The sequence below is a fragment of the Lissotriton vulgaris genome, chromosome 3_1 (genome assembly GCF_964263255.1).
Source record: "Lissotriton vulgaris chromosome 3_1, aLisVul1.2, whole genome shotgun sequence".
Lineage (NCBI taxonomy): Eukaryota > Metazoa > Chordata > Amphibia > Caudata > Salamandridae > Lissotriton > Lissotriton vulgaris.
In genome coordinates this window covers 513,083,500-513,098,506 of record NC_141689.1, presented here as the reverse complement: position 1 = coordinate 513,098,506, position 15,007 = coordinate 513,083,500, and the positions used below count along the sequence as shown (strand labels likewise).

Below are 15,007 nucleotides of genomic sequence, written 5' to 3'. Positions count from 1 at the left end.
TATGTGGATGCACATGGGGGCATAACATGTGCCCCTCGGTGTGCATGCACATAGGTTCCTGCACAGCATGAACTTTCAAGGCCATGCCATACAGTCAACGTGTAATTCAGTCCCACTGCGGTGCCTTTTATAATGGCACCGCCGCCTTTAAAAGAGGCACCGCCATGGGACTGCCATGCTGCGTCCCTGCCAGACTACAAAAAAGTCATAATATGGCAGGTGGACGGGCAGCGCGAGCTATGGCGGAGCTGTGGCATGACGGTTTGTGCAGCCGCACCACCACTCCGCCAAAATCTCGTAATTAGGGCCTAAGGGGCAGATTTATGAGGCCGTTGCGCCTCTTTGCGCCGCAATTGCGTCACTTTATTTGACTTAACTGCGGCGCAAACAATGCGCCCTATTTACAACGTGACGCATCTAGGAGATGTGTCACGTTGCAAAGCACTGCGCCATAAGGAGGCGTTCCTGCGCAGGGGGGTTCGTTCCTGCGCAGGAACGCCTCCTGAAAGTGGCTGAGTGAAATCTATGAGATTTCACTCAGTCACTTTCAGGGCAATGCTGCGTCAAAACCTTGCGCCTGCTTGAAGCAGGCGTAGGTCTTGATGCAGCATTGTGCACATGGTGTACCCCGAGCCTTGCTGGAGCTGCGTTGCGCTTGCGACGCAACTCCAGCAATGCTCCACATTTCCGGCACAGCTGCGTGACGCATCTGTGCTGTTTTTGCACCATGGTGCGCCGCATTATAAATGCGGCGCACCATGGGTGGCGGAGCTGTGGCGCACTGTGGCACACGTTAACTGGCGCATCCCTGGGGATGCGCCAGTTAACATAAATCTGCCCCTTAAGTGCTTGGGACTACTATTGTAATGTGGGCTTTTTTGAAACCCAAATGTATTTTTGCCTTTAGCCGGTGATTTAAAAAGCACACACATTTTAATTGATGAGGTCCCGGCAGGTTCCTGAACAATAGTTTTGCAAATAATTTGACAAAACAAAACACACTACGAAAAAGCCTAAAGCTGACAGCTAACAACAGATCTATTAGCTTTGCCAATGCACGTTTTTGTATGTACGACCAGAACATTGTGATGTCTGTGCCTATAATACTTAATCCTGTGTAGCTCTTACTCTAGTCAGCTATTTCTGAATTTGTTGATGTAAATAGTATTAAAACTGTGGGGCTTATTTACAAGCCCCTTGTTCCGCCAGTGCGTCACTTTTCCCCATATTAAAAGTGAAGCATCGGCGGGCAAGGGGTTTGTAAATAAGCCCTTAGGTTTCTATATATAAAAAGGTGTCAGTAATACAATTTAAGGTCAGAATATTGATTCAAGTAGCTAATTAAAATTACTTTTATGATGCTTCCTACATTTATTTTTGGATATTTTTCTACTGACTTATACTGGATGTTAACTGCCACTGGTCCTTCCAAGAATACTGCGATTGTTTGTCTACTAAATCATTTGTATGTATGTGTTAGATTGTTATGTACTTGATGCGTAACTCATGCTGTTTCTGGTAGCATGTCCACCTTGGCCTCTCTTGATGATTTTTGATTTCATGTCTGTGGTTTGTAGTATGTGCAGTCATGTTTAGTACTGTGTCATCTGCAAATGTTTACACCAAGGATACACATTCTTTGGGAAGTTATTTATTTAGATTTAAAATTATAAAAGTGAACTGACTAGATTATTGAGTTGGCTTCCTGTGGGGGTATTTAGGATGCAGAACTGAAGTGGCATTGGACTCCATTTGAGTGTACCGATTAGATCACTTCCTGGGGTAAGCAGTGGGCCAGCAGTGGTAAGATGGAAGCAGCCATCACTGTGTTGGACCCTCTGCTTTCCATGGGAAACGCAGATCCGTATGTGCCTTCGGAGTGATAACCAGTTATATGATCATGCATATGCAGAGAGGAAGTAGCTGGAGGTGAATTAGTCACACTGTTTGGAAACCTATAACAAGGCGGAATATAGAGCTGTAACATCCCATCCCATCCCCTATGTCCTGATGGGCAGCCATTTTAAATCTGTCATTGAGCCAGAGATCAGCGCTGCTTCTGAAGTGGGCTTCCACTACTCGCAAGGGCTTGACATGAGTGAATGGTTAGGCAAAGCAGATATTGACATCTGAAAGGTTCAATTCTATATGAGCAGGACTGGAGGCTTCTTGAACATGATGGATTCGCCGTAGAGTGAGCTTTCAAATTACAAAAAGGTCTCAATGCAGTGCTGTGTTTGGTGACATCTCTCTGGATCGACATCAGAGGTGGATCTTCAAAACCTGACCTGCCCTCAGCACAAACAAAGCCAGCCACATTTTTACTGTTTCTTCTTGAGCACAAAAGTCATACCACTGCAGGATGCAGAATAGTTTAGCAAGACAGCTCAACCTACATAAATTCACTAGAAATTTGTATTCATATGTCTTTCCTTTATGTATGTTAACTCATAAAGTGCTGGTCTTTATCCTGGCATGTAGTTAAAGACCACAGACTGAGGCCTCCAACAGGAACCGTAAAGAATCCAAACCACGGATAATACCTCAGGAGTATGAGTTCTATTAACACTCCCAAATACTTATTCACTCACTGAGTTTGTGAAAATAATTCAATTTATGGAAATATACCACAAGATCTATAAATGTGTAGCTCAAGGCTCAGTCGTAGTCGCTAATGCAGGTTGTGTAAGTGAGACACTCATGGGCTGGTTAATAAAAAACCTCTTTGCATACCCAAGTGATGTATAGATTACAAAGTGTGAACCAGCAATCACAAATAATGAATACTGATCTACAGAATCAGAATTTGTGTATTTTTTGGTCACCACTCTGAAAAATCTGCTTTTTAGCAGGATTAGATGGGTGACTCCATGAGACTGCCATGGGAGGTAGCATAATACCACTAGTGGTTCACTATATGGCATGAGGCCTGTCTCTGTTGGCCTGCAGTGAGTAATGTTACTCTTCTTCTTGACAACCCTCCTTATCTGCTGGGAAGATGTGAATAGTACAGTTTGAGACGTTGAGGCCATTTGTAAATTCTACCTGTTAGCCGCTCATAAGGTTTTCACCTTTCAACAAATACTATCTAGTAAGCTACTAAAATAAACTTGCTTCATCCATTGTTCGACCATTTGTTGAACAAGATGTTGAAGCCTGGACGATTGGTGGTCGCAAGGCCCAACTCTCAATTCAATCACGCAGAATAGCTCCTAATACCCTCTGCCACTTGCTTGCCTACAGCCCTTTTAACTAGTTCGCATTGAATTGAAAACAATATGTTTTTATTGGGTAAGAAATCCTCTTGTTTGGGTTATTCATAGTCCCCTCAAGTTGTTGATGGCCAGGCACACACAGTAGAAAATAGATGGCCGTTCCACTTTCTTGTCAAATTTAGAAGTCACATCTCCCCCTATTGTGACTACCTGACACGCGCTTGATGAGGCACATGAACCACCAGCACAGCTGAGTGACTGTACGCAGAACCTGCGAGAGTTGTGCTCTCCTTCTTCCCTGCTACCCATATAAGATCCCATAATCACAAATGGATTTTAATGCACCTGATATGCTGCAGTCAAATATTGTGTGTTTGTGTTTGTTCTGGTCTTTATATGTAATGCTTTGCTGCTTCTCAGCACCATGCTGTTTTCTTTCATCCCTTGTACGTGGGTTGATCTTTCCATTAAATCTGTGTGCATTCTGGTGACTCCATACGCTAAAAGGCAAGTTGAAGGTCTTCCGGTGGGAGCAATGGGAGCCATTCTGGGTAAACACTTCTACTAGCACAGACAGTTCATTTTGTATACCATAGATGTACATGTCAAATATGTATGTCAACCCCTTTCAAATGATGAGTGGTAAGATCCTTCACTTGGTATAAATCTAAAATGGTACAATTTCTCCAACAAAGGTCTGGCTGTATGATTATTTATGCCCTTTGCGGCCTTTTTAGGTTCTTCTCCCAAGAACACATCTCACTTATGTTCTGTTGTCTTCTTGCAGTAGAGTTGATGTATTTTTATCATATTTGTCAGTTTATCTATATGGATGTTACAATGCAAACACTGTGCACTGTACCGTACTTTGGAACATTTCACGATAACTCAATAAATACAGATGACAGGTTCTGGCCTGGTTCCACATAAACATCTTGTTTTCTCTTTGTCTTTAAGGATGGAGCTTCAGCATGGGATCAGCCTACCAGTTTCACAGCTGGCGTGTCTTCGTGATCGTATGCGCTCTTCCCTGCGTCTCTGCTGTGGTGGCTCTCACCTTCATGCCGGAAAGTCCTAGATTCTTGCTTGAGGTATGATCTAGAACCTTGTAGATTCACAAAATAGTGTGTGTCCTTGAGGTCTCCACCTGATTTAGATGTTTGTTTTCTTTGTTTTATCCCTAATTTCGACCCTGCAACGTTTGACACCTGTTGACATAGATTGGGAAACACGATGAAGCCTGGATGATCCTCAAGCAAATCCACGATACCAACATGAGAGCTCGCGGTCAACCAGAAAAGGTCTTCACCGTGAGTATCGTCCACATTGTTCACATTTTGTTTTCTTCGATTATATTATACTGTAATTGAAGTTGTACGAATTGTATGCTACTCAACATGCATAGGTGTGTAGTTATGAGTTCCAAGTTAAACAACATACGTGTTCCATAAGGTATTGGGACAATTAAGACGAGCCAGAGACTTATCACCGGAACAACGTACTGTTCACTCTATCAATTTATTATTCTGTAAACCTGCAGTTCAAACATTCAACGGCATACTATGATTGTATTAAATATTAAAAACAAAGCCGTAGAACAGCTTAAATGGCTCAATTGAGTGACTATTGCTTTTACTGTTTGTCCCGTCCGAGTTAGTTCTAAACACAATAATTTAGGCTGTTAGAAGATTGGTTTTAAAGAGATTGCTACCAATTCAATATCCAGGGGCTGATTTACAAGTATTTTTCAGATTTTATTTCCTGACCTAGAAAAAAATCCAAGGAGGTGCAATAAGGCGAGCTCATTCGCTGATGGAACAAAAGGTGTCCAATGATGGCATGGCAGAAGAAAGCTTCAGCCGTGTTCTCAACCAATCCAAGGAATGTCGGGGTTTCTTCCCACCTAGTACACTCAAGGTCAATCCGGTTTAAATGAATGTATTTCTTACTTCAACGATTTCTACAATATCAATCCAATTCATCATCAATTCATACTTAATTTGCTGTCAACTTCCTAAGCAAGTTCAGGAAGTCCATTTACTTGATCAGAAGGGAGCTTATTTACATGTAAAAAAACAAACAGAAATATAGACTTGTCAGAGAAAACAACCTCAAACGACGACTAAAAAAGAAATCCTTTAGTGTATTGTTCTTCATCACTTTACACTTCATCATAGCATTGCCTGAGGAAGCATTGTCTGCAGTCATAGAGTACATGTCTCACCAGCATCAGTGCAATGATTTGCCATTGCCTCATTTCTGTGTCTTCTTCACCCAGCCCTTGTTTTCTGGTTTTATTAGCATACGTCCATCCGCTTCCTCATAGGACCCATTTACGAGTTGCACGGTACCAAGGCAGACTTGCCTCACTATAAATTTGCAGGCAAATTTACCATTACTGTTAGACCTGACATCATTGGCTTGAGTCTCTCCTCCATTTTTCTGTTTGCCTCTACTGTTTTACGATGTTTTGCTGGTATATGCTTTGGGCGCCGTGTCACTGCTGATCAGTGCCATAGCGCAAGTGCTCCCTATGTTAAAATGATGTATCTATTGGATCCATGTTTGGCTTATTTGGTTTACTGTCAGTTCCTAGTCTAGTGCACCAGGAGTGCCAGGGCTTGTAAATACAAATGCCGCTCGTGGGCTTGCAGCACGTGTTGTGCCACCCACAGGAGCGGCCTTGTAAAAGAATGTCTACGGGTCGGTCATTGCGAGACCCACGTGCAGTCCTGTACTGTCACGCCGGCTGCGCAGGTATCCCTACTTGCCAGCCCCTCCAACCTTCCCTTAACTTCATGTTAGTCACCCCTATGGTAGGCCCATGGGCAGGGTGCATTGTAAGTGTAAGGTAGGACACGCCTGACCAAGTTGGCATGTCCTGATAGTGAAGTGCCGCCATCTTAGTGCTTCACTATTGCGAGGTAGCCTGCTCTCCGTTGGATAGAATGGGCCGCCGGGATTATTAACGCTATAATCCTAGCTGGCTCGGGGAGCATGGTGCAATGTCGAGTTTGGTATCCCTGAACTCGGGGTTTAATTACGCATCCGTTGGTGTGGATGGTTTTTGGACTCTGGGTTCGAAAGTAGTACTTTTAGAAAGTGTCTATTTTCTTGCCTAACCATATCTGGTTTCTGCTGGTCTTGCGTGTGTGTGACAGGAGCTGGGTGGCTCCACAGGTCTGGATGAGTCAGTGTGGGATGAGTGGGACATTTACGCTAGGTATGGGCGGAAAATCCGTTTCGCTCGCGGATTTTGCGGATTTTCAGGAAATCCGCAATCCGCGAGATTCGCGAATCTCCCGCAAAATCCGCAAATCCGCGAGCAGCGGATTTTGCTCGCACTGCTCGCACTGTTCGCGTGAGTTCGCGGCTTCCCAGTACAACTTCGCGCCCCGCGAATAAGTGCTAAATTGCAGAAATACGATCTTAGCAAAACTGAAACTACTTGCCAGGTTCAAAAGTTCAGGCTCATCATTAGTAGCCATTTCCTGTAGTGCTTCCTGAGGGGCCCCTCCAGAGTTCAGTTGCCAGTTGCAACTATTATGTGACCCTGCTCTGAACCTCAGAATAGTTACACATATGCCACAAAGGTCCTGAATTACAGCTAAGGGAGACAAGCAGGAGCCAGGCTGGAAGTTAAAATCCATTAATCAGCCCCTAATTCATTATTGTCAGTTGGGGCAGGGCAGGTGTTGTAACTAATTTTGCAACAATGAAAGCACTTAGCAAGTGCAAAAGATCACTAATCAGGGCGCACTAAGGAAGCAGGTGCCAGCTAAAAAAATATTCTGTGACACATTAATCAGCCCCAAATTAATTCAGGTCACTTGAGGCAGGGAAGGTGTGCTTTGCTTTGCCGAAAATAATGTACACTAGACAACCAGAGGGTGTGGTGATGAAACAGAGGGTGGCATGGGTGGGCCAGAGGGTGGCATGAGTAGTCAGAGAGTGGCAGTGGTGACAGAGAGTGGCAGTGATGAAGAAGAGTGTCCCAAACAGGCTGGACACGTAGAAACAACAAGTTCGCGAAACTTGCGACCCGACAGGTAAGTTCGCAATTTGCGAAAGTGTATAAAACCCTCGCGAACTGGCAGAAACCCGCGCAAACACACAAAAAAAAAAATCCGCAAATTCGCGAGAATTCGCGGATTTTGCGGATTGCGAGTTCGCAAATCCGCAAAATTCGCGAACGCGAGATTCGCAAAATTCGCCCATGCTTAATTTACGCTGAGAGTAGGGGGAGAGTAGTTGTTGATAGCCTGCCTTGCCTGATACAATGCTGGCTCCACCTCCTGCTAAGCGACTGATGGCTCTGTGCCTGCCATGGACGATCCTAGCCCCACCTCCTGCCAGGAGGGCGATAGCTCTGCTCCTGCCAGTATCAATGCTGGCTCCACCTCCTGCGGGGCGTCTGAGGACCCGGCCCGGCTCAATGAATAGGCCAGGTGCGACTACCTAGCTCCACCCACCGCAGACCCAGGGTGTTGGGAAACCCCCGGCATAGACAAAGGGATCAAAGACGAAAAGGGGTATAAGAGAAGGACCCCTGAACTAGGAAATCAGATCACTTCTGACAAGGAACCCTGTAACCAAGGACAAGAAGCCTGCTGATCTAAAAGGACTGCCTACCCCTTCTGCCAGTGTGCTATTGTTGGGGGAATCCTGCAGTGCTTCTTTATTTTTGCCAAGGAACCAGGAGAGAGGAACTGTGTGTGTACTCTCACGCTTGCTAAGAAAATCTCCAAGGACTGGAAGAGTGCCAGTCTCCTGCTGAAGTCACAGGGCTAAAGGACTTCATCTGCTGAAAGTGCTATTTGCTGGAAGTGTGAATCCAGCACCTCTGAAAGAACCAGCAATCACGATGAACGGACGCTGGGCCCGACCGACGCCAGCAGCAACGCCAGTGAGTAGGAGTACGGCTCTAACTCCAGAGGACCTCGTGTCTGCCCCGCTGCTGATCGCATCAACCGTGTGCCCTTCGACGCCGTGAGCGCTGCTCACTCTGTGCAACTGCATCATCGACAACGCCTGCTGAGGCCTAATCAACACCGAAGACGCGACGCCGGATTGCTCGACGCCGCTGATCATCGTGTGCTTCATTTTCCTAAGGTACTGTGTTGTTGGGGGTCCGTGTGACTCCAGGCCCGACGCAGCGCTCCTCGCGGTCGACGCCGAACCTGTGGATTATCTTTGCCCCGGCGTTGTGTAGCTCCCGTGTGAGTTGCCCTGTTGCTAAGAACTGTGTTTCCAAGAAGAAGAATTGCTTGATACTAAAGACTTTTATGCTAAAGAAGAAACTACCTTTGAACTATCCTTTTTCCTTCCTAAACGTATTTATTCCGATTGTGTACAGTTTTGCCGTTATTTGGTCTTGTGCTAAGTCTTATATAAAAATACTTATTTTTATAATACTACGGTGTCGTGTCCATTTGTAGTGTATTCACTTTATTACTGTATGTGGTCATAATTGCTTAACACACAGCCTCTGAGATAAGCCTGTTCTGCTCTGCCAAGCTACCAAGGGGGTGAGCAGGGGTTATCGAAGGGTGTGATCCCCTTGCCCTGACTAGAAAAGGAGTGTCCCTATTTGTCAGAAGTGCATACCTCTGCCAACTAGAGACAGCCGGTTCTAACATTGGTGGCAGCGGTGGGATTTGGACCTTGCATTTATGACCCATGTACAGTGATTAGTGTGCGCTACGTAGTGAAAGCAGACCATAACGCAGTCACAATCTGATTCGGAAGGATCCTATTTTTGTTCTCCGCTTTCCTGAAACGTGATTTTCTGAACACTGCCAGTTTTAACCATGAGTGACAACGGAGTCACTACCCCTGCTATCGTTGTTGTTGAAGAGTTCGAGAGGAGTAAGCTAAAGAGATACAAGAAAGATGAGCTGAAACACTTTTGCAACCAGTTTGAAGTTCCTACCACCGGCCTCTCGAGAAAAGATGATTTTTATAAAGCATTACAGGCCTGGTGGGAGTCCAGAAATCCCTCTGATGTGGTGGTGGTACCCACAGAGGAAGGGGATGAGGAGGTGCCAGTGAATGGCCCTGTGCCCTCTCCCGGAAGCAGTGTTTCCTCCAAAGGTCTTTCCCCTGAAGAAAGAGAAGAAAGGGCGAAAGAGCGAGCTTACAACATGGAGATGGCAAGGCTAAAGATAAATGGGCAGTTGGAGTTAGAAAATGCAAGAGGTAGAAGGGAAGCTGATTTAGAGATCAAAAAGTTGGAGTTTGAACGAGAGAAGTTAGCTTTGGAGCGTGAAGCCAGGTTGAGGGAACTGGATATCCAAGCTAAAAAGTTAGAGTTGAATCCCTCTGGTGGCAGCATGCCATCCGAGCCTGCAGAAAGTAAGTTTTACTTCCCGAAAGATGTGATCAAAGATTACAATAAGAATGAAGATATTGGTCAATGGTTTAAAGCATATGAGTTAGCATTGTTGGCCCACCAGGTCCCTGAGAAGAATTGGGGAGCGGGGTTGTGGGGTCGCTTTGTGAATGAGGGAAGAGATACCCTGTTAGACATGCCTGTTGCGGATAGGATGTCGTATGCTCATATGAAAGATGCTTTAATGTTGCGATATGGTTTAACCCCCGAGCAGTACAGACAAGCTTTTAGAGAATGTAAGAAGTTGCCTGGTACGACGTGGGTTGAATATGTGTCTTATTTTTGCAGAGCCATGGATGGTTGGGTAAAGGGCAGCAAAGTGGAAAATTATGAAGCTCTCTATGATTTGTTTGCGTGGGAGCACTTGTCTAATAACTGTTTTCCAGAGCTGCGCCAGCACCTGATTGATAGCAAGATATCTAACCCTAGAAAACTTGCTGAGGAGGCGGACCGCTGGGTCAGTACCAGGGTCCACAAGGGTCCAGTGGGAGACTCAGCCAAAGGTGGGCAGGGTCCCCAGCAGAAGAGTGGGGGGGACAAGGGTAAACAGAAGGAGTCTCAGAAAGGGCCCCAAAGTAATCCCCAAGGGAACCAAGGGAAAGGTTAGCCTCCCCCTGAGAAGAAGCCAGGGGCCCCGACGGGTAAACCTGTTCATAGGGGCCCCTAACCTGCTACGGTTGTGGGCAGGTGGGACACCGGTTTTATGACCCCCAGTGTCCCAAGAAGGATTCGAATGCACCGCCGCGTGCACCCCCTCGTCAGTTGGCAAGTGTAGCCTTGGGAGGGGAGGAGATGGTTGTCCATGGTGGGAGGGGTCCCGCAGAAATGTCCCTGGTCTCGCTAGGAGACATGCAAATGGTCCCTCCACCCCCTCTGCCTAGTAACACTAGTAAATATAGGCAGTGGGTGACCATTAATGGCCATAGAGTGGAAGCTCTCAGAGACACCGGAGCGAGTGTGACGGCTGTCAAGTGTCACTTGGTGTCCAGAGAGCAGGTGGTTCCCCACGCATTCTACCCCGTGATAGCTGCCGATAACTCCCAGAAAGAGTGTGAGGTGGCTCAGGTTTCCTTTGAATGGGGGGGGAGTTTCAGGTACTCTTCAGGTTGCTGTGAGGCCCGCCATGCCTGTCGACTGTCTCCTGGGCAATGATTTGGAAGACTCCCCTTGGGCTAAGGTGGAGCGAGCGGCGCACTTGAAAATGTTGGGTGTACCGGAGTGGGTGTGTGCAACCACTCCATCCGTGACAGCGAGTAAGGGTGTTGATGGGGTCCCGGAGCCTGAAAGTACGGCCCAGGACCCAGCTGTGAAGAGAAGAGGCAGGAGGCGCGGTAAACCGGCCCCCGTTGTTCCCGTGGTCCAGAAGGAGGTAGACCCTGAGGGGGATGCCCTGGAGCCCACAGGGGAACAAATTGCCGAACTGGGAGATCTGCCCGAGCTGACCCACTGGCAGCAGGATGGTGGTCCCTCCAGGGAGGAATTCTGTGCGGAACAGAAGGTGTGCCCTTCTCTTGTGGGCATGAGGCAGCAGGCCTCAGCCCAATCCTCAGGTGATCAGTCAGGGTCACATTTTGTGTACTGGGAGAACGACCTCCTGTATAGCGAGCCTAAGGCTGCTGAGCCTGGGTCAGCCCGTGTGCTGGTGGTACCCCAGCGCTTCAGAGCCTTCCTACTGGGTTTGGCTCATGACGTACCGTTAGCTGGACATCTGGGGCAGGACAAGACCTATGACAGGCTTGTCACCCATTTTTATTGGCCTCAGATGCGTAGGGATGTAGACATCCATTGCAAGACTTGTCGCACTTGCCAGGCAAGTGGGAAAAGCGGAAGGAAGCAGAAGGCTCCCCTCCAACCTTTTCCGGTGGTCAGCACCCCCTTTGACCGGGTGGGTATTGACATTGTTGGGCCCCTGGACCCCAAGACAGCCCTGGGCAATAGGTTCATCCTGGTCTTGGTGGACCATGCCACAAGGTACCCGGAAGCCATCCCTCTCAGGACAGTGACGGCCCCCGTGGTGGGACGGGCACTGATGGGTGTTTTCTCCCGGATGGGGTTCCCCAGAGAGGTGGTGTCCGACCGAGGCACCAACTTCATTTCGAACTATATGAAGTCTCTGTGGAAGGAGTGTGGGGTAACCTACAAGTTCACCACTCCTTACCACCCTCAAGGAAATGGGCTGGTTGAAAGATTCAACCGGACCGTGAAAGGCATGATTATGGGTCTTGAAGAACCAATGAGGCGGAAATGGGACGTCCTCTTGCCATGCCTGTTGTTTGCTTACCGTGAGGTGCCGCAGAAGGCTCTAGGGTTCAGCCCCTTTGAGCTCTTATATGGTCACCCGGTAAGAGGACCTTTGAGTCTGGTCAAGGAAGGCTGGGAGCAATCTCCCAGGAAACCTCCCCAGGATGTATACAGCTACATGCTGGCCTTTCGGAACCAGACTCGGCGCTTCAGAGAACTTGCTCAGGCAAATCTGGAGGCCAGCCAGGAGGAGATGAAGCGATGGTACGACCGGAATGCCACTCTGGTAGAGCTTCAGCCTGGTCAGGAAGTGTGGGTCATGTCCCCCGTGGAACCTTGTGCGCTCAAGGACAGGTGGACTGGACCGTTTAAGGTTGTGGAGAAGAAGAGCGATGTCACCTACTTGGTGGACTTGAAATCCCCCAGGAACCCCTTGCGGGTCCTGCATGTCAACCGTTTGAAGCCCCACTTAGAAAGGTCCGAAGTGGGCATGCTCCTAGCTACAGATGATGGAACAGAGGAGGAGAGTGAGCCTCTTCCTGACCTCCTGTATGCTAAAGAGCAAGACGGGTCAGTGGATGGTGTGGTCCTCTCTGACACACTGACCCTTGAGCAGAGACAGGATTGTCACCAACTGTTGGGGCAATTCCCGGATCTGTTTTCCTTGGTTCCGGGTGTCACGCATTGGTGTGTCCATGACGTTGACACCAGAGACAGCCCTCCTGTGAAGCACAAGGCTTACAGGGTGACTGACAAGGTCCGAGCGTACATTAAGGAGGAGGTCTCCAAAATGTTCGCGTTAGGGGTGATTGAGTCCTCTAGCAGTCCTTGGGCCAGCCCAGTGGTCTTGGTCCCGAAGGCTGCAGCGCCTGGTGCTTCACCGGAACTCCGGTTCTGCGTGGACTACCGAGGGCTCAATTCAGTCACGAAGACTGACGCGCACCCCATCCCCAGAGCTGATGAGCTCATCGATCGGTTGGGGGCTGCCCGGTACCTTAGTACGTTTGACTTAACGTCTGGGTACTGGCAGATCGCCTTGACTGATGGGGCAAAAGAGAGGTCAGCGTTCTCCACACCAGATGGGCTATACCAGTTCCGGGTGATGCCCTTTGGGATGAAGAATGCCCCTGCCACCTTCCAGAGGTTGGTCAACCAGGTCTTGGCTGGCCTGGAGGAATTCAGCGCCGCCTACCTGGACGACATCGCAGTGTTCAGCGCCAGCTGGGAGGAACACTTGCGCCACCTCCAGGAAGTGTTGTTGGCCCTGCGCGGAGCAGGCCTCACAATCAAAGCCAGTAAGTGCCAGATTGGGCAGGGTTCTGTGGTGTACTTGGGGCACCAAGTAGGGAGTGGTAAGGTGGCCCCCCTGCAACCCAATATTGATACCATCCTGGCTTGGGCACCGCCCAAAACCCAAACGCAGGTGAGAGCCTTCTTAGGACTCACGGGTTATTACTGGAGGTTTGTCAAGGATTACGGCAACATTGTGCAACCCTTGACCTCGCTGACTTCCAGGAAGCAGCCACGAAACGTGATCTGGACTGATGCCTGTCAAACGGCCTTTGACACCCTGAAAACTGCAATGTGCACAGCACCTATACTCCAGGCACCCGACTTTTCGAGAGAATTCATTGTTCAGACGGACGCTTCAGAGCATGGCGTGGGGGCTGTTCTAGCTCAGGTGAATGAAGAGGGCCGAGACTTGCCTGTAGCCTTCATCAGTAGGAGGTTACTTCCCAGGGAAACGGGGTGGAGTGCGATAGAGAGAGAAGCATTTGCTGTGGTCTGGGCGCTGAAGAAGCTAAGACCCTACCTGTTTGGGACTCACTTCCGGGTTCAGACAGACCACAGGCCCCTCAGATGGTTGATGCAAATGAGGGGTGAGAATCCAAAACTGTTGAGGTGGTCCATTGCTCTACAGGGGATGGACTTTACGGTGGAACACCGCCCTGGTACAGATCACGCCAATGCTGATGGTCTGTCCAGATTTTTCCGCCTTAGTGATGAGGACTCCCTAGGTTAAGGGTAGTTCTCCCCACATTTCAGCTGGAGGGGACACGTGTTAGACCTGACATCATTGGCTTGAGTCTCTCCTCCATTTTTCTGTTTGCCTCTACTGTTTTACGATGTTTTGCTGGTATATGCTTTGGGCGCCGTGTCACTGCTGATCAGTGCCATAGCGCAAGTGCTCCCTATGTTAAAATGATGTATCTATTGTATCCATGTTTGGCTTATTTGGTTTACTGTCAGTCCCTAGTCTAGTGCACCAGGAGTGCCAGGGCTTGTAAATACAAATGCCGCTCGTGGGCTTGCAGCACGTGTTGTGCCACCCACAGGAGCGGCCTTGTAAAAGAATGTCTACGGGTCGGTCATTGCGAGACCCACGTGCAGTCCTGTACTGTCACGCCGGCTGCGCAGGTATCCCTACTTGCCAGCCCCTCCAACCTTCCCTTAACTTCATGTTAGTCACCCCTATGGTAGGCCCATGGGCAGGGTGCATTGTAAGTGTAAGGTAGGACACGCCTGACCAAGTTGGCATGTCCTGATAGTGAAGTGCCGCCATCTTAGTGCTTCACTATTGCGAGGTAGCCTGCTCTCCGTTGGATAGAATGGGCCGCCGGGATTATTAACGCTATAATCCTAGCTGGCTCGGGGAGCATGGTGCAATGTCGAGTTTGGTATCCCTGAACTCGGGGTTTAATTACGCATCCGTTGGTGTGGATGGTTTTTTGACTCTGGGTTCGAAAGTAGTACTTTTAGAAAGTGTCTATTTTCTTGCCTAACCATATCTGGTTTCTGCTGGTCTTGCGTGTGTGTGACAGGAGCTGGGTGGCTCCACAGGTCTGGATGAGTCAGTGTGGGATGAGTGGGACATTTACGCTGAGAGTAGGGGGAGAGTAGTTGTTGATAGCCTGCCTTGCCTGATACAATGCTGGCTCCACCTCCTGCTAAGCGACTGATGGCTCTGTGCCTGCCATGGACGATCCTAGCCCCACCTCCTGCCAGGAGGGCGATAGCTCTGCTCCTGCCAGTATCAATGCTGGCTCCACCTCCTGCGGGGCGTCTGAGGACCCGGCCCGGCTCAATGAATAGGCCAGGTGCGACTACCTAGCTCCACCCACCGCAGACCCAGGGTGTTGGGAAACCCCCGGCATAGACA

At 48.7% G+C, this 15,007-nt stretch overlaps 1 protein-coding gene across 1 annotated transcript in view; it reads left to right on the top strand.

The window, feature by feature from the left end:
• The window catches only part of SV2C (synaptic vesicle glycoprotein 2C), a 532,655-nt gene that overhangs the window by 379,008 nt on the left and 138,640 nt on the right, over positions 1-15,007 (top strand). Inside the window, exons 4-5 of the mRNA XM_086962974.1 lie at positions 4,173-4,306; positions 4,436-4,525. Coding sequence (XP_086819100.1) covers positions 4,173-4,306; positions 4,436-4,525 — 224 coding nt within the window. The remainder of the gene's footprint in view (positions 1-4,172; positions 4,307-4,435; positions 4,526-15,007) is intronic.